The 23,932-nt window shown below is 39.2% G+C and overlaps 1 protein-coding gene and 1 pseudogene across 1 annotated transcript; both read right to left on the reverse strand.

The window, feature by feature from the left end:
* Window positions 1-823: 823 nt before the first annotated feature.
* Window positions 824-1,924, reverse strand: LOC114610169 (annotated as a pseudogene).
* Window positions 1,925-10,919: 8,995 nt separating this feature from the next.
* On the reverse strand, window positions 10,920-11,858 carry LOC114610229 (olfactory receptor 50-like). Its single transcript, XM_028754733.1, has one exon. It carries the CDS (start codon window positions 11,856-11,858, stop codon window positions 10,920-10,922), a length of 939 nt encoding a protein of 312 aa, XP_028610566.1.
* Between the last annotated feature and the right edge of the window lie 12,074 nt (window positions 11,859-23,932).

Consider the following 23,932-nt stretch of genomic DNA (forward strand, 5'->3'; position numbering starts at 1 on the left):
TTTATGGAATAGTTTGAGGAATATCAGTATCAGGTCTTCTTTGAAAGTCTGGTAGAATTCTGTACTAAAGCCATCTGGCCCTGGACTTTTATTGATTGGGAGGTTTTAAATGAATTCTTCTATTTCCTTATGGGATATGGGCATGTTTAGATAGTTTACCTGCTCTTGATTTAACTTTGGTATGTGGTATCTTTCTAGAAAACCATCCATTTCATATAGGTTTTCCAGATTTTTTTTTTTGAGTATAGGCTTTTTTTTCTTAGAGCTTACATTTTTATTAATAGTAATTCATGTATAGAACAAATATCTTTATTTCCATATTTTAAAGAAATATATCATTTTTGCTGTGAACTTTCCCAGTAAATTTCTTTTGGGCCCACTAGTCTTAGAATGTTATCTTGTGCGATTGTTAAAACCCTGTTTTATTCCCAGTTTGTTTTCATAAACCAAAAATCCAGGGTTTTTGTTAAAAAGTTACATATCTTCTCTTATTAATTCTGTATCAGAATATTTACAGTTAAGGAAAAATTATTATGCCTGAAGTGTAAAATTGGTTAACAATGATAAATGATACAGCTCACTTACAGCTTACAAAAAAGGTTTACCAGACAGACAATAAATGCAACAAGCACTTGGGAAAATCCTTAGAATGAAGGCCTGGGGCCACCATGTGCATCCATCGCAAGGGTTTTAAGAAAAGGCCAGATTTGAAAATGTACTCTGTCAAGAAGCAAGCAAACCAATGGTGGGCGCTCTCAAGGAGGATTACAGGATATCCTTCTGGAGTGATTGCCTGACTGCAACAAATCCACCTGCAGAAGTGTTAATCTAAGTCTTGTACTCTACGGCAGATTTCTTCTGTGAAGTCAGAGCACTTCGCATTGCCTCCTAGATCTTTTGTTAAGTTCTTTCCATCCTTAATGGTAGCAAAACACGCAGCTTCGATTTTTGCTGCATGGTTAAACAGTCCCATGTGGCACAGCATCATCACGGCTCTGAGCAGGAGGGCCGTGGGATTGGCCATGTCCTTGCCTGCAATGTCCGGGGCTGTTCCATGAACCGATTCAAAGATGGCAACACCGTTGGCTCCAATATTGCCACTTGGAGTCACACCAAGAACTCCAATCAGTCCTGAACACAGATCACTAAGGATGTCTCCATATAAATTTGGCATGACGAGAACATCGAACTGGGGTGGGTCTTGTACCATATTTAAACATACAGTATCAAGGTACATCTCATTAAATTTAATATCTTTACAGTTCTCTGCAATTTCCCTGCATTTTTTGCAGAAAGAGCCCATCTGACATCCTCATGATGTTAGCTTTGTACACAGCTGTGACATGGCTTTGGTGGTTGTTCCGAGCGTACTCAAAGGCGAACTCAGCAATGCGCTTGCTTGCTTCTTCGGTGATGAGCTTGATGCTCTGCACAACCCCATCAACGATCGCAAGCTCAATTACACTGTATTCTCCTTCCGTGTTCTCTCAGATGGTGACAATATTTACATCTGTGTAAGGGGTTTTATACCCTTCAATTGAGACACATGGCCAGACATTGGCATAAAGGTCAAATGTCTTATGAAGCAACAGATTCATAAATGGATGGCCAGCTGCTATGGGAGTCTTTAGTGGGCCTTTCAAGTCCATCTTGTTCTTATCCATGGACTCTTTGGATTCTGGAGGGATCATTCACTTCTTCCTGGTCCTTGAATCGCTGTGACATTTCGCTCCTCCCACTGAATAGGTACTTTGGCAGCACCAAAAACCTTCATAACTGAGGCTGAAATTTCTGGGTCAATTCCATCTCCAGGAATTAAAGTTACTATCTGAACACCACCAGCAAAAGCTCTTGTCACCTGTTTTGTGTTGTGGAATGCACCTAGCAGCTGAGAGACCTTAGACACCCATGTGGACCCGGCCATCACTACAGCGGCAGCCTGTCTATAGGCTTTTATAGTAGGATGTGATAATCTTCTTAAATTTCCTCCATTTCTGTTGTTATATTTCCCTTTTCATTTCTGATTTTCTTAATTTGGATACTGCCTCTGGGACCTTTAGTTATTTTGGCTAGGGGTTTATCTATCTTGTTGATTCTCTCAAAGATTCAGCTTTTGGTTTTGTTGATTTTTTTGTATTGTTCTCTTTGTTTCTATTTTGTTGATTTGTCATTAGTCATTGGGGAAATGTGAATCAAAACAAGTCTGAGATTTCATCTTACAACAGTCTGAATGGCTAAGTTCAAAAACCTGAAGTGATAAAGTATGTGCTTCAGAGAATGTAGACAAAAGGAACACTCTCACATTGCTAGTAGTTTTGCAAATTTGCACAACCATTTTGGGAAATCAATTTAGTGATATTTCAGAAAACTGGGAATAGTTCTTCCTCAAGACCCAGCTATACCACTTGTGATGGTTTGAGTGTGCTTGGCACAGGGAGTGGCACTATTAGGAGTTGGAGCATTGTTCTTGTTGGTGGAAGTATGACACTGTAGGGGTGAGCTTTGAGAGTTTCTCCCAAGCTGCCTGATGAAGCCAGTCTTCTGTTTGGCTTTAGAACAAGATGCAGATCTCACAGCTTCTACAGTGCCATATCTGCCTATATCCTTCCATACTTCCTGCTTTGAAGATAATGGACTGAACATATTAATCTATTAGCAAATATGAAATGTAGTCCTTTATAAGTGTGACCTTGGTGATGTTGTTTGTGGTGGATGTGCTTTGCCAAAGAAGTGGCACTATTTGGAAGTGTGGCCTAGTTGGTATAGGTATGGCCTTGTGGGAGGAAATGTGTCACTGTATGCATGGGTTTAAGACTTTCATCCTAGCTTCTGAAAGTCAGTCTTCTCCTAGCTGACCTCATATGAAGATGTAGAATTCTCAGTTCTTCCACCTCCATGTCTGCATGGATACTGTCATGCTCCTGCTTGATGATAATGGACTGAAACTCTAAGCCAATCCAAACTAACTGTTGTCTTTTATAAGAGTTGTCTTTGTCATGTTGTTAACAGCAAGAAAACCCAAAATCTGACAGTGCCTCTTCACAGCAATTGAAATCCTAACTAAAGCAGAAGTTGTTACCAGGCACCGGGTTACTGCTGTGATAGGCCTGACCATGCTCTTATTTTGAGAAATGTGGATTTTAGGACTTTAGAAAGCAGTGGGATGTATTCAGTTGAGCCTAATGGACCATCCTAGTAAAAATATGGAAGACATTGATTTTAAGGGTGATTTCAACATCACCTTGTTGCACATCATCTTGTGCAAATCTGGCACAAGAGTTTTCAGTGTAGAAAAACTTCAGTATATGACCTAGAGACTGTTTTGTGGCATTTGGGTGAAGAATGTGGCTGTTTTTTGCCCTTGTCTAAAGAGTCTACCTGTGGCTAAGGTAAAGAGATATACATTAATTGCATTGACAAAGAAGTCTCATAAAGGCCCAGTAGAGTCTTTGTTCTCTTGTTTAGTCTCTCGATGAACATTTTGATCAAGTATAGCAAGCTTCATAAGGAAATGTACAAAATATATGGTTCAATGAATAAAGGAGAACCAAGAAGTAGAATGGAGCTGAATCCTACCTTCCAGGAGATAAAAGAATACATGACTGGTGACCTCTGGCAAGATCACACCCAGCTAAGCTTATTTTTTATGTGTTTGCAGTTGAACAAGGAACACATATTTCATGTTAGGCATTATTATTGTTTTATTTGGATTTTTAATTTGGAATGACCTACAGTTGAGAAAGAGAGGATAAAAGCTGTTCATCCAAATATTGAGGAATCGTGGCTATGAAAAGCTTGGGTGCAGGCATGGTAGTACACATGTTTATTCCCAGAAGACAGAGGGAACAAGATATCTGAGAATAAAACCAGCCTGGTACAGCGCAAGGTCCAAGTAGAAAAAAAGCTTAACTCCCAGCATATAGAAGGAGAGAGAGTTATGTAGATCTCTGATTTCAAGAACGTTTACAAAGCAAGTTCCAGGACAGTGAAGTTTAAGCAATGAAAGATAAAATAGAAAAAGGAGCAATCTTCAAGCTAGAGCAAGCAGCAAAACTTGGCAGCTTCAACCATGAGGCTCTGCCTTTAGAGTCAAAAATAGAAGTGAATACTGGTTAGATTTAGCTAAGAAATTAGAGGTGATTAAGAAGAGATCAGCATCACTGAAAACTTCTTAAAGTATTTTCTGAGAGAACAAAGAAGCTGTGTTCCATAATAGCCATGATTATACCTATGTGCAGGTAGCCTTGGTAATGTGTAAAAATCACCTAGGTGGTACTGGTTTTGAAGGCATGAAGGGGTCTTGGAGAGCAGCTGAGGCTTGGAAGTGTGAGAGGCCAAGAAAGGTCATTGATAAACATAAAGCTTCAGTTGCAGTTGATGGCCCAGGACTGAAGGGTTCATGCAAAGAATTTGAGGCTTGGCACCATGAAGGGAGCCTATGAGTGAGTACTGTTAAACTCCTGTTACAGCATAAGACTCTAGCATATTGTATATGCCAGTACTGTGGAATGATCACCAAGAATAGCAGCAGCAAATGGAGCAGAAAGAACCAGACCCCGGACTGCTACAGAAGGAAGTAATGGAGATATGAACCAAGTACTTTGGAGGAAGCGAAAAGATACCAGAAATTGGAACAAGAATGTGTAAAAATGAAGTTGCCTTAAATCAAGATCTAAGAGATGTCAGAGATCTGGGATACCTGCTGAGAAAATATGCTAACAGGGAGTGATACTAGACCAAGAAAAACAAGTTTGTAACAGTCAACAAAGGTGAAAAGAGTTGAAGATATAAAGTGTGCATTGTTTGGAATTGGAAGAGAGCCAATTGCTCTTTTAAAAAATACTCTACTGTCAAGTCATGGGGACCTCATCAATTCATGACTAATGCACCAAATGGAAGGGTCCAAGAGTCACTGAAGACCTCAAACTCAAATACTATGCAAAAGCAAAGAGTGTTTATCCTGCAGAAACAACCAGCATTCAGGGATCAGTCATTCATATTAAATGGCAACACTGGGATGAGATCTCAGGCTCCCTTGAAATGGAGCTAGAGAAATTATAGGGATGATTAGGTCATTTTTAATATGTAATGCTAAGTAAGCAACAGTTACATTAATTTATTTCTAATTTGTTATATAAGTTTTTACCATTTTTCATTAGGCTTTAGGGAAATTCCAGGAATTGTCTTAGTCCTTGGGACCGTAATCTCTCCTGGCTAGATATCAGAGACATTTCTGATTAATGGCACCTTGTCTGTGCTTTTTTCTAGAAGCCTTGCCTGCTTCTTTGGGAAACTGTAACCTAGGCCTTGTTATAAAATTGAGCAAGTTTCAGTCAGACCTTTCAGGTTCTTTGAAGAAATCAACAAGATAGACCAATCCTTATTCAAACCAAGTAAGAGATAGAGAAAGAATATCCAACTTGACAAAATCAAAAATGAAAAGGGGGACATATAGCAGACAATAAGGAAAAAAGTTATCATTGTGTCATACTTTAAAAACCAGTAATCATAAAATTGTAAAATAAAAAAAATGAATTTCCTCAATATATACTGCATGCCAAAGTTAATCAAGACCAGATAAACAATTGAAATAATCCTATAATGTCTAAGAAAATAGAAGCAGTAATCAAGAGTCTCCCAACCAAAAATGTCCACGCTCAAATGGCTTTAATCTAGAATTGTAGTAGACTTTCAAAGACAGCTATTTACAATATTCCTCAAATTATTCATGAAAATAAAAACAGAAGGCCTCAGTCACCCTGATATCCAAACCATACAAAGTCTCAAGAAAGAAAAAGAATTTCAGAACATGATAATTGATATAAAATACTCAAAAAATACTAGCAAACTGAATTTAAAAACACATTAAAATGATCATACAACATGGTCAAGCAGGCTTCAACCCAGAGAAATAGTAATGGTTCAACATATGAAATCTATCAATGTAATACACCATACATAAAAGTCAAGAAATAAAAAACAAACACAAAAAACCATCAGTGAATCATGCCCTGTCCCCTCAGTACTCGATTCCCAAAGCCACAGATCTGCCTGCATCAATCGAGGTCTGCTGCCACTTAGAACAATCAGATGAGTTAGCCAAGATCCAATAGCCTGCTGACTGGATCTCCCAGAAATCTCAGGATTCATGAGGTCTGATGCATATCCTCTGGACTCCATATTCCAGTGAACACCTCTACTTGTAATTCCCCAGGCCTGTAGACATCTGGGACCATCATGTGAGATTCCAACACCAATTTCACCAATTTTCTCCTAGAAGCACCTTCTGGCAAAACCAGCAGCAGTGAGGGCTACTTCCACCTTGTTCCCTCTTCCCTCCATTCCCTGTGTCACACCTATGCCTAATTTTAATGTTTTTACATACATTTCTTAGCAACCTCAGTTTCATGTACCTCCACTCCATCTAGTACCTCCACCAACAACACTATCCTTCTCCTCCAGAATCACTTTGTATAGAAAATTTTGAAGTTTTTGTTTAAAAAAAAAACCACAGAGACATCATAAAAATGTATTTTTGTTTTAATTCCAGGTGTGGGATATGAGGCTTTTTAAGATAGTCCAGAGCAGCTGAATATGATTTGCATCATCCTCTAATAAGGACATGGTAGTTTCTGTGATTGGGTGCTGTTTTTAATTCTGGGGACAGCTCAGATGGTATAGAAATGCTAGGGCCTAAAAGGTGGGGTCGGTTGTTGGTGGTCATTCCTGTGGAAGTTGGGGAGTTGCTAGATATTGTTGGTCATGGTTTGTTAAGTAGTCATACCCAAGAAGAAGCAACAACAAGAAATTGGATATCCTCATGGCATAGGAGTATTGAGCTGGAATTAATTTCAGTATATGTAGGAGCTAGTACATTAGAGTATTCCTTTTGCTTTTGCAAATAGAGTCTCTGAATAAAGGACAAATCTCCTTATCTATAACCTCTGACCTTTCCCAAATACCACATTCCTTACTTACTCTAAATAAATCAGAATGGTTATCATTTGTGAGGTGATTTCATCAATAAAAAAATGAAAACAAATATTTGATGGATGCAATAATATATCAGGCAACTGGAGAGATGACTCCAGTGTTAATAACACTTTATTCTCTTGCAGATGACATAGGGTCAGTGCCCAGCACTCCCATAGTTGCTCACAACAGGCTGTAACTCCAGTTCTAGGATATCTGATGTCCACTTCTGGCCTCTCAGGCACTGTATTCAAGTAGTACACATACACTGATACACATAAAATAAAAAATGTATTTTTAAGAATTTTTTTTATTTTTTTATTTTTATTGTTAAATTTACTTTTTGAAAATTTAATACATGTATGTATATTCCAGTGAAATAAGGCCATTCACATATATCTTCTTCCTATCAAACTCTTACATGTCCCCCCAGAACAAATGCATCCCAACTTTTTGTCCTGTTACATTTTCATAACCTGATAAATTTGATTGACACTGTTCATATGTGTATGGATGTGGAACCATTCATTGAACCTTGGGCAATTTACCAATGGTTCATATCAGAAGGACGGATTCTCACTCCCCCATAGCCATCAGCTTTCATTGAGTATTCATCTAGATTCTGTTCTTGGTAGCTCCTCTTCACCTCAGTACTAGCATTTTAATCTTGTATAGGACTTAGTAGGACTGCTTCTGTTCATTTGTGACTATATTAACTGTGTCATGTACAGAAGACAGTTTTTCACTGTAATCCTTCTGATGTTCTGGTCCTTACATCTTTCAATAATGGGAGACACTTGAAATATAAAGAATGAAAAAAAATGGATCCACACACGACATGAAGTGCTTGGTAAAGTCTACAATACAATATGTTACAAACAACATCAAACTGGAAAGCATGGCAAATACGAGCATCGATTTCACATACATACAAACTCTGTAAAATAGTAATAGGAAATATGGGTGCTCTAAAGGCCCACCAAATCCTTGTGAGATTGTAGATTTTTGCTGTATTGGAATACAAGAACCAGGCTTAATTATCTCCTACAGCAATAAGGGATCTAAATGCTTCTTTATAGGAAATGACAGTGTCTTCTTATCTGCAGCCATATTTCCCCCACCAGTATCAGGACTAGTAGTGTAAGAAATCTGGATGATAATGAGCCAGCCACCTGTATCACAGATACTAAATAGGTGACTATATTACTAAATAACAGAACTATCGTAGTGACAGGTGGGCAGTAATTTGTCATTCATTATTTTTGTAAAAAAAGAAAGAAAGAAATTTTAATTTTACAAACTATCATTGAGTAGATGACATAATAATAATTTTCAGATACTCTGCAGGGTTTTCAATTAGTACATCTTTCAAAAATTATAATTATTTTAGATATATTTCAGATTTCTGAAAATTTACATCCTGTTATAACCTTTTGACTCACATGCCATTTCTCCTTTGTGATAGTTTGATGGAAATGTTCCCTATATGCTCATATATTTGAGTGGTTTGTCACCAGTTAGTGTAATTGTTGGGGAGGGATTAGGAGCTATGGCTTTGTTGGAGGCCATTGGGTCACTGGGAAGGGACTCTGAAGTCACAAAAGCCCATGCTAGTCTGTCTCTTTGCATTTGGATCAGGATGTAAATCAGTTAACTACTGTTCCAATGCCATCCCTTTCTGATTCGTGGCATTCAGACTGTGGACTAATTCTCTAAAATTGTAAATAAGCCCCCAGTTAGATTTTTCTTTTATAAGAATCACCTTGTTACAATGTTTCTTCACAATGAACACCACTATTGATTGGTTGTATTCGTAAAGTACATCTTTCTCATTTAAACTAATATTTGTTAGTTATCATTTAGTAAAACTTGCTTTGTGTTCAACCTTCTATTCTTTTTGTTTGTTTGCTTGTTCCTGCTTTTTTAGTTGGATATTTTATTTACATTTCAGAGGTGATCCCCTTTCCCCATTTCCCCCCTACCCAGGAACCCCCTATCCCATCCCCTCTCCTCCTGCTTCTATGAGGATGTGCCCCACCCACCTGCCCACTCCCAACTCCCCACCCATGAATTCCCCCACACTGGGGCATCCAGCCTTCACTGGACCAAGGACTTCCTCTCCCATCTATATCTGATCAATCTTCTATTCTAAAAAGTTGTTTCATTTTTTTGCTTTTTTGTTTGTTTTGTTTGCCATTCTGTCTATTTAGGTTGGAAAATTGCATAGTAATATTTATCCACAGTTACAGCACTATATACAATGTATTTTCTTCCCTATATTGATGTCTTCTTCCCTCTATATTGATGTATTAGAAACCAATGATTATTTTTATTAGCTTTATTATTTTGCATTTTTGGATACAATGAAGCTAAGCATGCATGTAACTTTAATTTTGTCAAAGGCTTCTTTTAATGATGGGTCTTAAATACTTTAACCTCCCTTCCATCACACTACCCTCTAAAGGTAATAGAAAGGAATGTATACAGGGGAAGCTGGCCTGTTTAGGTATGGTTCCCTGGAGCAACACACATGCTGTGTTGTCAGCAGTTCAGTTCAGAGTAGGCAGCAGTAACTGCTCAATTCAATCATAAACACTTCATGGGTATATCATCAGTCCTGTTTGATAGGACTGATCAAACATAGTCAGGATAGCAAACATGAATCAGTAGCGGGGACACTACCCATCACAGACAGTCAGGCCTCAGCCTCGGCCTCAGCACGAGTCAGGAGGGACCAGGGCAAACATGTATACCAGGAAAATTTATTAGCTTTATCACCCACTCAGAAAAGAAGAGTCTCCTTCTTAGGATGCAAAAATTGCACATAGCCACAGCTCCACCTGGAAGCTTATATCAAAGTCCCAAAACTAGGTATGATATCTCAGCTGACTCCATCTTCATAGGACCTTTATGCTCCACACAGGGCTTGCCTTACTCTTGTTTTTATCTTATATATAGAACAATTTATTTTTACTTTATTTAGTAATCAGTGCCAAACACTTATTAGAAAAACACAAGGAATTATGAACCACCACACTTATACAAATAATAAAATGTTCAGAAATGGATAAGATTACAAGTAAAATAGGAAAGAAACATGGGCATATGTTGCTCAGTGGGTACCAAATTTTGGTAAGAATAAAAAGTGTTTCAATATCTTTCACTGTGAGGTGATTATAAATACTACATTGTATCCCAAAGGCTAAAATAAAAAATTTCATACAAAGACATGGTAAATATTTGAGTAAAGTAATATCCTTTGTTTCATGAGTATATTATGCACTATTTACATGTATTAAAACATTACATCATACTCAATAAACATCTGCCACTTTTGAATGTCAACTACAAAAAACTAAAAAAAAAAAGCATAATAAATGTAAGGGGCAGAAAAGATGGCTCAGTAATTAAAAACATTCACTGCTCTCCCAGGGCCCAAGGTTTGATTGCCATCATCCATATAGTAGCTCACAATCATCTCTAAGCCCAGTCTCAGAGGATCTAACACTCTCTTCTGACAGGAAATAGACATATACATAATACACAGACATGTAGGTAATATACAAATAAATAAATAAATAAATAAATAAGAATAGAGTTACCACCAAGAAATAAGAGTATATTACACAATGAAATATAAAAACAAATCATCAACTAAGAGACGAAATAATTCTGTCATCTTTCAAGAAGAAAAGGTACAAACTTGTCTAATAAAAAAGACTTGGTAATGACTATACTAACAAGTAAGTGTCTGCAAAACAAACAAAAAATGAATAAACTTTGTAAGAAACCTTCTCAAGATGATAATAAGATAGAAAGACAAACAAGAAAACTGCAAGTAGAAGTGACTGAAGGAAAGAGAGCCTCATGAAGATTCCCAGACAGAGAACAAAGGATGAATGGGAGAAGAGAAGGAAGTAGGGATGCTAAGAGGAAGACTACACACATCACTGTGAACACAGTCTCCTGCCAAGTATATTTTTCAGTGCTCCTTTCATATCCCGATTCCTCAGACTGTAAATAAAGGGATTCAGCATGGGTGTGACAACAGTGTACATCACAGCCACAATGGCATCCTTGTCATTAGTGTTATTAGATGAGGGAACAAAATATAGTCCAATGATGGCTCCATAGTACAAGGAAACTACACAGAGGTGGGAGCCACATGTGGACAAGGCTTTGCAGATTCCCTTGATTGAGGGAGTTCTCAGAATGGTGGCTCCAATATGGCCATAAGAGACCAGAATGCATATGAATGGCAGGGTAATGACCACATTACCTAAAACAAAGATGACCAGCTCATTGATGGTGGTGTCTGAGCTGGACAGTTTTAACAAGGCAGAGAGGTCACAGAAGTAGTGTGGGATAATATTGTCTCTAAAGTGAGACAGGTGAGCCAAAAGAAGGGTGTGCACAAGGGCATTGGCAGTGGATAAGGCCCAGGATACAACTACTAGAAGAACACAGAGGCTCTGATTCATTGTTTGTGAATAGTGTAGAGGGTAGCAGATGGCCACATACCTGTCATAGGCCATTGATGTAAGAAGAAAGCTATCAAGATCAGCAAATATTGCAAAAAAATATACCTGGGAAATGCACCCAGCATATGAGATGGACTGACTGTGTGACAGCATATTCACGAGCATTTTTGGAGCTGTGACTGATGAGAAAGAGATGTCAGTGAAAGCCAAGTGGCTGAGGAAGAAGTACATGGGGGTGTGGAGGTGAGAGTCCAGCCTGATGAGCAGGATGATAAGCAGGTTCCCCAGCACTGTGGTCAGGTACATAGCTAGGAACAGGGCAGAGTATACAGCTTGGTCCTTTGCCTGAATGGGGAGCCCCAGAAGGATAAACTCAAATACAGTGCTCTCATTATCAGTCCTCATATTATTTATCTTCTGCTGTGAGTGAAAGAACAAATGGGAAAAAAAGAAATCTGATTTTTTCCTATAACAATATTAAAACAGTTTATAAACGACCAGCACTCAAAATAGCGTTAGTCAAATCTACTTAGTATGTCAGTTTTAATCTTAATATAGAGATTTTGTCACAGAAATGGGCAGCTGCTGGTTGGAACGGGGTATAAGTTGACAACAATTGAATGTGTTGTTAGAGGGAAACAATGAAACACCCAAACAGTTTTTAAACCCAGGTTTAGATCACAATGCCTGGATTTCATAAAACTATATATAATCAAGCAATTAGTGTGTAATTATAATTAGCCAATAGAATATTCAACATGATTTCAATGTTTTTTTTTATTTCTTTTACACTTTCTTGAATGTACTCCCTAATGCTGTCATCCTGTTAATTACATCCAGATAGCAGTTCCCATGGAACTACATTAGCTCTGTGAGATACCAGGATCTGCAGAACTACTGAAAGCAGAATGTCCAAATGTTCAAAGAATTAAGTATATAAGCCTGTGTCAATGATATGAAGTATCAATTGTAGCTTGCAAGCAGATATGAGTTCTTCCCATAATAACACTGTTTACCAATCTACGTTCTCACTCTTCCATCACTCTTCCTATACCAAATAAAATGACCCCAAGTCCATATCAATATCTCAGCTTCAACCTAAGCATCTCATGCAGGTACACCAAGCACTTGGAAGAACTTAATTTTTCCTCCATGTCAAGATCAGCCAAGGAAATCCCTTGTATTCGTCTAGCAAAAAAAAGTCACAGGTTTTACTCTTAACCTGGGTTTTTAAGCCAAATACTGTTACATTTTATGTGTTTTCAACATTTTCTCTCTAGTTAAAGTGGCATTTCTTTTTCATTCAATTATGTCCTACCCATGCAAGCAATCACTAAACAACAGGAAAAGGAACATGATAAAACTAGAGCTGATATCCTAGCAGCTGAAAGAGCTCTGTGGTTATATTTTACTTAAAGACTTGTTTAGTGACCAATTTGTCTCCCTGACTGGCATTTCACTCTTTGCCTCTTCACTTTTCCCAGGATTTAACTAGAGTTAATGTATGAATCCTCTCAACTGAGTCAAAATCATCTTTAAACTGCCTACATATTATCCATTTCAATCTGTAAAAAAAAATGAAAATTGCCTGAAATTAATTATACTATATTTTCACTCATTTCTGTGTTTGCAGTAATTACTTTATCACAATGAAAATGCTAATCATTTATCTATAAATGGTAGGCTATTTCTAATCTTTTCCTATTTTGAGCAATAGTGAAATAAGTAATATCATTCTTATGTGATTTTAGATACCATATATGGTATATTCAGAAAAGAGTTTAGAGAAGTAGGCATCCATGGTTTTGCAAAATGTCAAGTCATGAGAAGCCAAGATGATGAAAAAAGCTGATATATGCTCTATGAATTTAGTGGAAGAACCTGCATAAGAAGATTATAAAAGTGGATTTTTAGGTAAGTGTTTGGAAGCACATTGCTAGGGGCTTTGAGAAACAAGGAAAACCCAAGGCAATAACCAGTAATAGAAACCAGTAAATGTTGGAGAATATATAATAAGTAGGCATATATAATATTTAACTACCTGTGATAAAATGTTTCCATCAGTTCAACAACCATAACACCCCCCAAAAATGATGTGGCAGAAAATAGGAAATGAAATGCTGGCTGCAAGGTAGAAAGCAGAATGTAGAAGTTAAGAATACTAGCTGGAATATGAACATCAGGAGTAATCATAAAAATGACACATATATTTGGGAAAAAGTTGGAATAAAGCACAGTCAAAATTGTGCTTAGATTAAATGTGAGCAAAGAGGATTATTTTCCTGCTTTCTTTTAAAAACTGGATAGTTTAAGGAAAATATTCTGTAGACCATTTTTTAAGGAAGTGTATTATTTTATCTCAAAACTTAGGCAGGTTCTCAGTGCAAGTGTAAATTATTGTATAGGGAACTGTTTGCTATTTATGGTATGAACTTGAAATGTCAAATGCATGCTGAACAGAGAGACAAACAATAAGAAAGATAGACAGACACACAGAGAGCCCAAACATATGAGGTCATACAGAAGAGTTTACATTCTATTCCTGATCTGACAGGCTATCATACATGATGAACACAGATACCTTTAGCTAAGAATCATGGAAAAGCCTTTCATTCCTGTCAAGATGAAACACAACATAGGGAAACAGCTGGATCCTCTCAGACAGTCATACATCCATTGCAACAATCAGAAGAGTAATCAGTTCAGAATCATATATGATAGATATGTGAACATTTACATTTTCTACGTATCCTTGGAAGGTCATGTGAGCTCTAATTTTGAAAACCATGTACAAGATCTAAAGTGCAATCCTTGTCCCCAGATCCAAATTAGAGTCATACAGGATAAAATTGGTTCATTGTTATTGACTCCCTTAGGGAAATAAACTTTTTTTCAAGGAGGCAGGAGAGTCCCTTTGCACTCAAGAAATAAGAGTAGCAACTATAACAAGATTCTCCATCATTTTTTTCCTGTTTAAAACATGACCCCTGTGGTAGCTTGACATTTAATAGCATAATATTGTCATACACAGACACAAAACAGTTGAAAACATAATCTAATATAATTTGGGGATAATAATTTTAAATAGGACTATTACCACAGAAAGTGATGGTCAACCTCCATAATAATAGGGAACAACTTCTGACAATATCTGTGGATTTCTTGCATTGCACTTAAAGAATTGGAAATTTACTCTTGTGTAGGCTCATTGAATACTTTGATCTACATTAGTTGGTAAGCTTAGACACTTTTAGAAAAAAAAAACAGTATAGTTTTATTTACCATTGAAAATGCACATTCCCAATGACTGTGGATTGTGGTATCAGATTCAAACCCAATGATATTTTTGGGTACAAGTAGAGGCAGATTAAAGTTTTTAGCAACATTATTCATAAAAGCAGAAAAGGTTCATCAACAAATAAATTTGGTATTTTTACATGAAGAATAATACAGATCAATTATATGGCAAAAAAATAAAATAAATCTAATGATTAAAGAAAAGTAAGTTCTTCCTCAGGACAGGAAACCATATAAATAGTATTGGAGGATGGATTAAGGGACCTGTAGAAGGCAAGACAACAAGGTGAGATAACTATAATCCAATCTCCCACCTCATAAAGAAATACAGGAAAATACAATCAAACAGGTGAAGGAAATGAATAAAACTGATCAAGACATGAAATTGGAAATAGACATAATAATGAAAACAACTGAAGACCCAGCTATATCACTCCTGGGCATGTACCCAAAAGACAATCCACCATATAACAAGGACATGTGCTACTATGTTCACAACAGTCTTGTTTATAATAGCCAGATGCTGGAAAGAACCCAGATGTTCTCAACAAAAGAATGTTACAGAAAATATGGTACATTTACATAATGGAGTACTACTCAGCTATTGAAAACAATGACTTTATGAAATTTGATGTCAAATTGATGGAGCTAGAAACTATCATCCTGAGTGAGGTAACCCAGTCCAAAAGAACACATATGGTATGTACTCACTGATAAACGGATATTAGCCACCAAAAAGCTTGAAATAACAACGATAGAACTTACAGACCATGTGAAACCCAAGAAGAAGGAAGACCAAAGTGTGGATGCTTCAATCCTACTCAGAAGGGGGAAGAAAATAATTATGGGAGGTAGCAGGAGGAAGGAATCTGGGAAGGAGCAAGGAGGGCCAGGATCTGTGGTGGGATGAGATGTGGGAGAAGTACAGAGGTTCAGGAAAGTGAACTGAAGTGTATAGCAGTGGGGGATGGAGAACTGGGGGTAGCCACTAAAATGTTTCAGATGCCAGGGAAGCAAGACATTCCTAGAACTCAACAGGGATGACATTAGTCTAAAGACCCAACAAAGGGGAGAAAAAACCTGTAGAGACCATATTCAGTAGATACACAAGGACTCCAGTTGAGGGATGGGGTCATTCACCCATCTGAAACATTTTAACCCAGAATTGTTTCTATCTAAAGGAAATGTTGGAACAAACATGGAGCAGAAACTGAAGGAAAGGCCATTCAGAGACCACCCCATGTAGGGATCCATCCCACCCACAGACACAAAGCCCTGACATTATTGCTGATGCCAAGAACCCTTGCTGATAGGAACCAAGTGTAGCTATTCCCTGAGAGGCTCTGCCAGCACCTGACCAATACAGATGCAGATACTCATAGCCAACCATCTGATTGAGCCTAGGGACTCCACTGGAATAATAATGGGAAGAACTGAAGGAGCTGAAGGGGATTGCAACACCAAAGAAAGATCAATGATATCAACTATCTGGACCACCTAGAGCTCCTAGGGACAGAACCACCAACCAAAGAGTACACATGGAGGGACCTAAGGCTCAAGCTACATTTGAAGCAGAGAATTGCCTTATCTGGACTCAATGAACGGGGAAGCCCTTAGTCCTGTGGAGGCTTGATACCCCAGCATGAGGGGATGCTAGAGTGATGAGGCAGGAATGGGGAGTGGATGGGAAGCACCCTTATAGAGGCAAAGGGCAGGGGTTGGAATGGGTGAATTGCAGAGGCTAAATCAGGAAGGGGACAACATTTGAAGTGTAAATAAACAAAGTAACCAATTAAAAATAAAATAATTTATTTTTAGAATATGAAAGCTATCATAAGCAATGAATAACAAAAAATATGATAAAGAGAGAAAAAGAAAAGAAAATACAAATGGGGCAATTCTGGACATGTAAATCCTAGGAAAAATACAGGAATTGCCAGACACAAGCATCACTGACATAATACTAAATAAATAAATAAATAAATAAATAAATAAAAAACAAGAGAGAATTTCAGGTATAGAAGATATGAAAAAAGAAATGGATGCATCAGTTTAAAAATGCTAAATCTAAAAGGCTTATGAAATTAAAAACAAAAAAAAAAACAAAACAAAATTTGGAACACCACAAAAAGGTTAAACCTAAGAATCATAGTTACAAGAGAAAGAGAAGATTCCTAGCTCAAAATTCCAAAAAAAAATATCTTAAACAAAATCATAGAAGCTAGCTAGTCTAACCTAAAGAAAGAGATGGCTATAAATGTCCAAGAAGCTTATAGGACAATGAATAGACCAGATCAGAAGAGAAAATCCTGTCAGAAGCCATAATAGGACAAGCTAATAATTAGCAGTTGATCATCCTGAAATGCTTGCCTCGGATTATTATCTGCGACAAGTGTGCCATCATCAGCAAGGCTATGTTGGACATATTTTAGGAAAGATCCTGCTATTAATATGCTTTTCCTATTATTATTATTATTATTATTATTATTATTAAACATATATAACAATCACTAAGCAATAGCACTCCCCTTTGGAGCAGATCTCTGCAGACCCACAAAGATGTATTATCTTGTAGTGTTGCTATATAGACAAATAGATGACTTCTTAAGTCTTAATGATGATCCTATAAGAATTCCTAAAATTATATCAATGATTATTAAGCTCTTTTATAGTGGGACTGCTATTAAGTCCCTTTCTGATAGTCAAAACTGCTATGAGAACTCTGCCAGTCTCCGAAGTGTCATCAGTTAACAGCACTTAGATAGTAACCAGACTCTCTCCTGCTCAGAGCACATTCCAAGGTGGTTCTAAAACAATTAACCAAAGGTCACTAAAAGGAAACTCATGATTTATTATAGGTGCTAGGACAGAAGAGAAAATACTGCCTTGGTTTACCTATACAAAACTTCACTAATTTCTTAGTTATAGTTTTAAACCTTCGGTGAACCTGTGGAGCTAGACAGGTGATGGGTGTTTAGTCAGATAATTACCCCTAATGGATATGCATGTAAACATTCTCTGTTGTAAACTTCTATTTCAATTTATGATTTGAATTTTGGTGTGAACTTGTGATGAACTTTGTAACATGTGATCAGGTACTCTGAATGATGTATGAGACAAAGGGATGTTCCTTAGGACTGACTACTTCACTTCTCACTTTCTCACTCTCACCTCCTTTTCTCTCTCCCACTCTTTCTGGCTCTCCTCTCTTCTCCTCTCCTCTCCTCTCCTCTCCTCTCCTCTCCTCTCCTCTCCTCTCCTCTCCTCTCCTCTCCTTTCTTCTCCTCTCCTCTCTTCTCTCCTTCTTCTTTCTCCCCTGCTTAGAATTTCCCCACTTAGAATTTTTCCTTTGTTAGAAGTTTTTCCTTTTCCTCACTTAGGACTTCCCACTTTTCCCCTTAGATAGCTTTCATAGGAAATTTCTTACACTTAGAAATAAACTATAATAACTTTTCTAAGTGTCTTTTCTTCCTGCAACCTCAAACTAACAGGCCTAAGTTAGAGCCTGGCAGTGCCTGCAGAGACAGATCAAAGGCATTGATTAATCCTCTGCTGTCCAGAAACTGCAGTTTCTGGCCTCAGAGGATCAAACAGATAGCAGGTCAGCTACAGTAGGCCTAGTAAGTAAACTTTAGTAATGTAGATAAGAAAGATTTTATTAAACAGCAACTCTAAATATCTCATAAGATATTACCCTGAATCTCATAAGACCAAGTCTTACCCCTCGCCGATGCTCTTCCAATTCCCATCCCCCTCAGCTGCCTCAAGAAGAACCGACCGTGGAGGAGAAGAAAGAAGATCACCTGCTCCTCCCACCAAGTCGGGTACAGCTCCCGGCAAAATCCTGCTTCATGATAATCAAAACTGTAAATATAACAGACAATGGCAGAAAATTAAGAGCTACACGGGGAAAACCCTCAAAGTAACATATAAAGTAATAAGTATCAGAATTACACCCAACTCTAAAATCCAGAAGGGCCTGGACAGGTGTCTTGTAGGCCCTAAGAGATCACAGATATTGGCCAAGAGTATTATATCCAGAAAAATCTTTCAATCACTAAACATGGAGAAACCAAGATATTCCATGACAAAACCAAATTTAAAAAAATATATCTTTAGAAGATTCTTTAAAAAGCCCGGTAGCACAAGGAGGGTAACTACATGCAAACAAACACACAAAAAAAACCCACAAGCAATTAAATTTTCACATCAAGAAAACCAGTAGAAGAAACATACCACACACACACACACCCCACAACCACATACTAACACCACCAACATCAACATAGTAAAAACACACAATCATTGGTATTAATATCTGTCAATATCAATGGACTGAATTCCCCAACAAAAAGATACAGGTTAAGAGAGTGGATTGATTTGTAAACAGGAACCATCTTTCTGCTCCATACAAGAAAAACACCTCGACAACAAAGATAGACACTACCTCAGAGTAAAGATGCTGGAAAGAAGGTTTTCCAAGCAACTGGACTCAAGAAACAAGCTGGAGTAACCATTCTAGTATCTAATAAAATAAATGGTCAACCAAAAGTAATCAGAAGAGAAGGGAAGGACAGTTCATATTCATATTCATCAAAGGAAAACTCAATAAAAATGATGTCTCAATTCTGAATATCTATACCTCAAAATGCAAGGGCACCCATATTAATAAATGAAACAGTACTAAAACTTAAATAATACATTGAAACTCACTCATTAATAGTGGCACATTAAATACTGCGCTGTCACAAATGGACAGGCCATCAAGACAAAAACTAAACAATGAAACATTGAAACTAAAAAATGTTACTAAAAAATTTACCTAACAGAGATCTACAGAATAGTTCACTCAAAATCAAAAGAATAAAACTCATAGAACCGGCAGGAGTTTGGTGCCCCTCAGAATCCAGGATCCTGAAAAGCAGTCACGATCTCCCTAGAATTACATTGTTCAGTCACATAGGCCAGGCTATAGGCCTCAGGCTCTAGGGATTTACATACTAATGAAGGCCAGAGGGCAGAGCAAATTAAGTATGCCTCCCCCAGATCCTCCCCCAATCCTCCCCCTTTCTCCCTCCCTATATAGCTCAGGACTGCCCTGAGTTTTTGGGGGGTACGCCTAGATCCATCTATCATCTGCCATGACAATAAACCTTTTTGGAACCAAGGACTTCCACGTGTTATTGGGGACTGCCGCCGCCAAAGCCTCTAGGCCACTGGAATTATAGGGTTCCTCCCGAATGTGGGACCTGCCATAGTGTGGAAGCCCCTCCAGGGCCCCACTGCTGTGGCAGCCTCTAAATTTTCCCCACATTTTGACGCCCAATGTGGGACACAGACACGCACAGACTTCAAGAACTGGGCCACCCCAGTCTGCTACAGAATGCAGCTGAGCTTCCCGCCCTGCTTGTCCGGTGCTGTGAGGAATCGACTCAGTGAAGATTCCACGCTTCTCCCATGCTGACTAAAGCTGCAGCTGCTTAATCTCTCACTTGGAGGATCTCTGCATTCCAGCCATGAGGACCCACCTTCAAGCAAGCTGGCCAGGCCACTGAGTCTGCTAAGCAAGTGCAGTCTCTCCCACGGGTGCTGCTAGGGCCTCTTTCTTCTTCCCCTATCCCTCTCCTTTTCTTGGCTGTGGGTTATCCGACGTGAACCCACATGCCCCTGTCTCAGTCCTGAGAGCCAAGGGCTTGAGACCAGTCGGTCCCTGGGTGCCTCAGAGCACAGTGATCCCCAATCCCTTTCATTTTTCTCGGCAGTGGGTTTTCCGACGTGAGCCCACATGCCCCTGTTTCGGTCCTGAGAACCAAGGACTTGAGACCAGTCTGTCTCCAGCCAACTTCTGGCCTGGAGATCCCCAGTCCAAGAGCTCTACACCCCCGTGGAACCTGAGTGAAAATTCCCCATGCTGGGCGGGGCCCCACTGCGCTCGCCTGGTGTTGCAGGAAATAAACTCAGCCAAGACCCCATGTGCTCCTGCCATGTTGACCTACTGTGTCATGGCAGATGCACAGACCTACAACACAACAGAGATTCATGCCTGCGCGTGCCCAAGCATGGGCCTACATCATTCCCTACAGGTGGTAGAGGATTCGGACAAAGCCAGCCCCAAGAGAACCCCCCGCTGGTGCCCGCCAAGACCCTCTCCATGGAACTGAGAGTAACCCCAGCCTAGTCCCCAAGACTAGGCAGGTCTCTCTCTATCCTTTCTCCCTCTTTCTCTCTCCACGTGTTTCGGGCCAACGTTTTCTCTCTGAATCTTAACTACCACTAGCTCCTGCCTGGCTCAAAAAACTAAGTTTTTCTCTCCACGTGTGCCCCACAAAATGGCAGAGACTCCTTAATCACCATTCTTTACCCCTCCCCCCAAAAAGTCTCCCGTGCTCTGCCTGCCAAGAGGTTTGCCCCTCCCCCAGGGGTTAACTTTTCGTGCTCTGTCTACTAGCCTAGTATAAACTTCCCCCACTCCTCCACCATTTGCGGCCAGCTGGTTACAGCCCAGCTGAATCGCCTGTAACAACAGGGCTGGCTCCCTGTTTACCCTCTCCCCCACTTCACCTTCTAGGTCATTTGTGGCCAGCTATAGCCCAACTGGCTTGCCTGATAGCAGAGGGTCTGAGACTCAATCTGCACCCCTTCGCCTCTGTTTACCTTACAGTTTCTTTCTCACAACTAAAAACTCCAGGCTGAGCCTAGAGAAACTGCCGCTGCTTGTCCTCCCCTCCCCCTCTGACTGAGAACAGCGAGCTGCTGAGTCTAGGTGCTAGCCTCTAGTTGTCTCCCCGCCATGGCTCAATTTTACACAAGCCTTTCAGTCCTTGTAACTTTCCTATCAGACACCCATATTAATTGCTTTGAGCTTTTCTTCAAATTTACCCTTTCTTTTCTCTAAGAAAAACAACAGGGAGAATTCCTTGGCCTCTCTGCTAGAGCATCCAGCCACCACATGGTAGCCCAACCACCACATGGCAGAACAGGACTCTCCTCCACTACGTCTAAATCCGCCATTAACCTTTTCTCCCTAACAGGAATACCCACAACAGTGTTCATGCTTTCCCACCATTAATGCCTTTTCCCCTGACAGGAATGCCTATAACAACAGTGTTTGTGCTTTTCAACCCAAAATTTTTGCTTTTTGTTTAAATGTCTCCTTTTCACTCATGATATATTCCCAATATTTTTTTTTAACTTGTAAAATTTCTTCAAGTTTTGAAAGTCATCTAAATCTACTTCCACAGGTTAAATCAACATGCTGATCACCATCTTTCAACTCTTAATTAACAACTAGTTTCCTTTTACAGACGAACTGTTGCTGCCTACATAATTAATATGATTTTCTTCCTCACCCAGCTAAAACAGACTCAAAGGTGACTTCTACCACTAAAATTTCCTCAAATACCTTTGTTTTCTAGGATCTCAACACCACACCATGACGTGCCTGATCCCAAGTAGCCTAATGCTTACTACACACCCTTTACAGACATCCCCCTGCTGGGGTGCCACTTCCCTGTTGTGATTATTCTACAGGTGCTCCCACAAGTCCAGCAGAGACAAAACCACCCCTGGAACCTGCCTAGGATGCCATGCTGTCTTTTGACAGCCACACCACCTGACTGCAGAATCCAGAGACACGCTGAGATCCAGAGACACATGCCAAGATCCAGAGATGCTCACTGAGTCCTATGGACAGATTCAGACCTTCCAGCTACAAATGAACTCTTTTGCCAAAGTCAAATAGCTAAAGTTACATGTTAGTGAGGAAAATGTAATGTCTATCTAGATTAGTCAGATATTACTACCCTCAAACTGTACCACATAAATTCAATTGACTCGATGATCCCTTCCCTTCCCTACCCCCCCTCAACTCCCCTTACCCTGTGACTTAATGATGCTAACCCCTCTGGCCTACATAGTGCTTTCTTTCGACTTCCTCATCCAAAATTTTCACAGTGACCTCCCTTTTTTAAAAAAATAAAGGGGAGGAGATGTGGGACTGCGTAAGGGTATCCTGGGTCATAGTTGAGCAGGTGCCTAGAACCCCGAGACTCTCCAGACTCTGTGTGGGATTCTGTGTGAGAACTGGCAGGAGTTTGGCGCCCCCTAGAATCCAGGATCCTGAAAAGCAGTCATGGTCTCCCTAGAATTACATTGTTCAGTCACATAGGCCAGGCTATAGGCCTTAGGCCCTAGGGATTTACATACTAATGAAGGCCAGAGGGCAGAGCAAATTAAGCATGCCTCTCCCAGATCCTCCCCCAATCCTCCCCCTTTCTCCCTCCCTATATAGCTCAGGACTTCCCTGAGTTTTCGGGGGTACTCCTAGATCCATCTATCATCCGCCATAACAATAAACCTTTTTGGAACCAAGGACTTCCACGTGTTATTGGGTACTGCCACCACCAAAGCCTCTAGGCCACTGGAACTATAGGGTTCCTCCTGAATGTGGGACCCAACACAGCATGGAAGCCCCTCCAGGGCCCCACTGCTGTGGCAGCCTCTAAATTTTCCCCACACCTCATTAGAGAGATCAGCAGTAAAAGAGACAAACCTGAACACAATAAAGTCAATTTACATTAAACTGATTGTCAACATCAAATTAAGTGAGGAGAAATTCAAATTAGGAACTAAACTGAGGAACAAGATGAGGCTGTCCATCCTCATCATTCAATATAGTACTTGAAATTTTAGACAGAACATTAAGGCAACTAAAGGTGAACAAGGGATATGACTTGGAAAGAAAGAAGTCAAAGTATTTCCTATTTAAAGATGATATGATGCTATACATAAGCAACCCCAAAAATTCTACCAAGAAACTCTTACATCTGATAAACACATTCATCGAAGTGCCTGGATACAATACTAACTCAAAAATATCAGTTACCCTCCTAAACACAATGACAAACACACTGAGAAACAAGGAAACACACAGGGAAACAAGCTCAGTGATGGTGGTACATGCCCAGAGTACTTGCAAGGCAGAGGTAGGTGGGTCTCTATGAGCTTGAGACTAGCCTTGTCTACAGAGCTACCTTCAGGACAATCAAGACTATGCAGAGAAAGCCTGTCTTGAAAAACAAACAAACAACAAAATAATCAGATAAACAACAACTTTAAAAACATCTACAAATAATACAAAATATTGTGAAGTAACTTTAACCAACCATGGAAGAACTGCATGA

This window comes from Grammomys surdaster, unplaced genomic scaffold (genome assembly GCF_004785775.1).
Source record: "Grammomys surdaster isolate TR1022 unplaced genomic scaffold, NIH_TR_1.0 126035, whole genome shotgun sequence".
NCBI lineage: Eukaryota > Metazoa > Chordata > Mammalia > Rodentia > Muridae > Grammomys > Grammomys surdaster.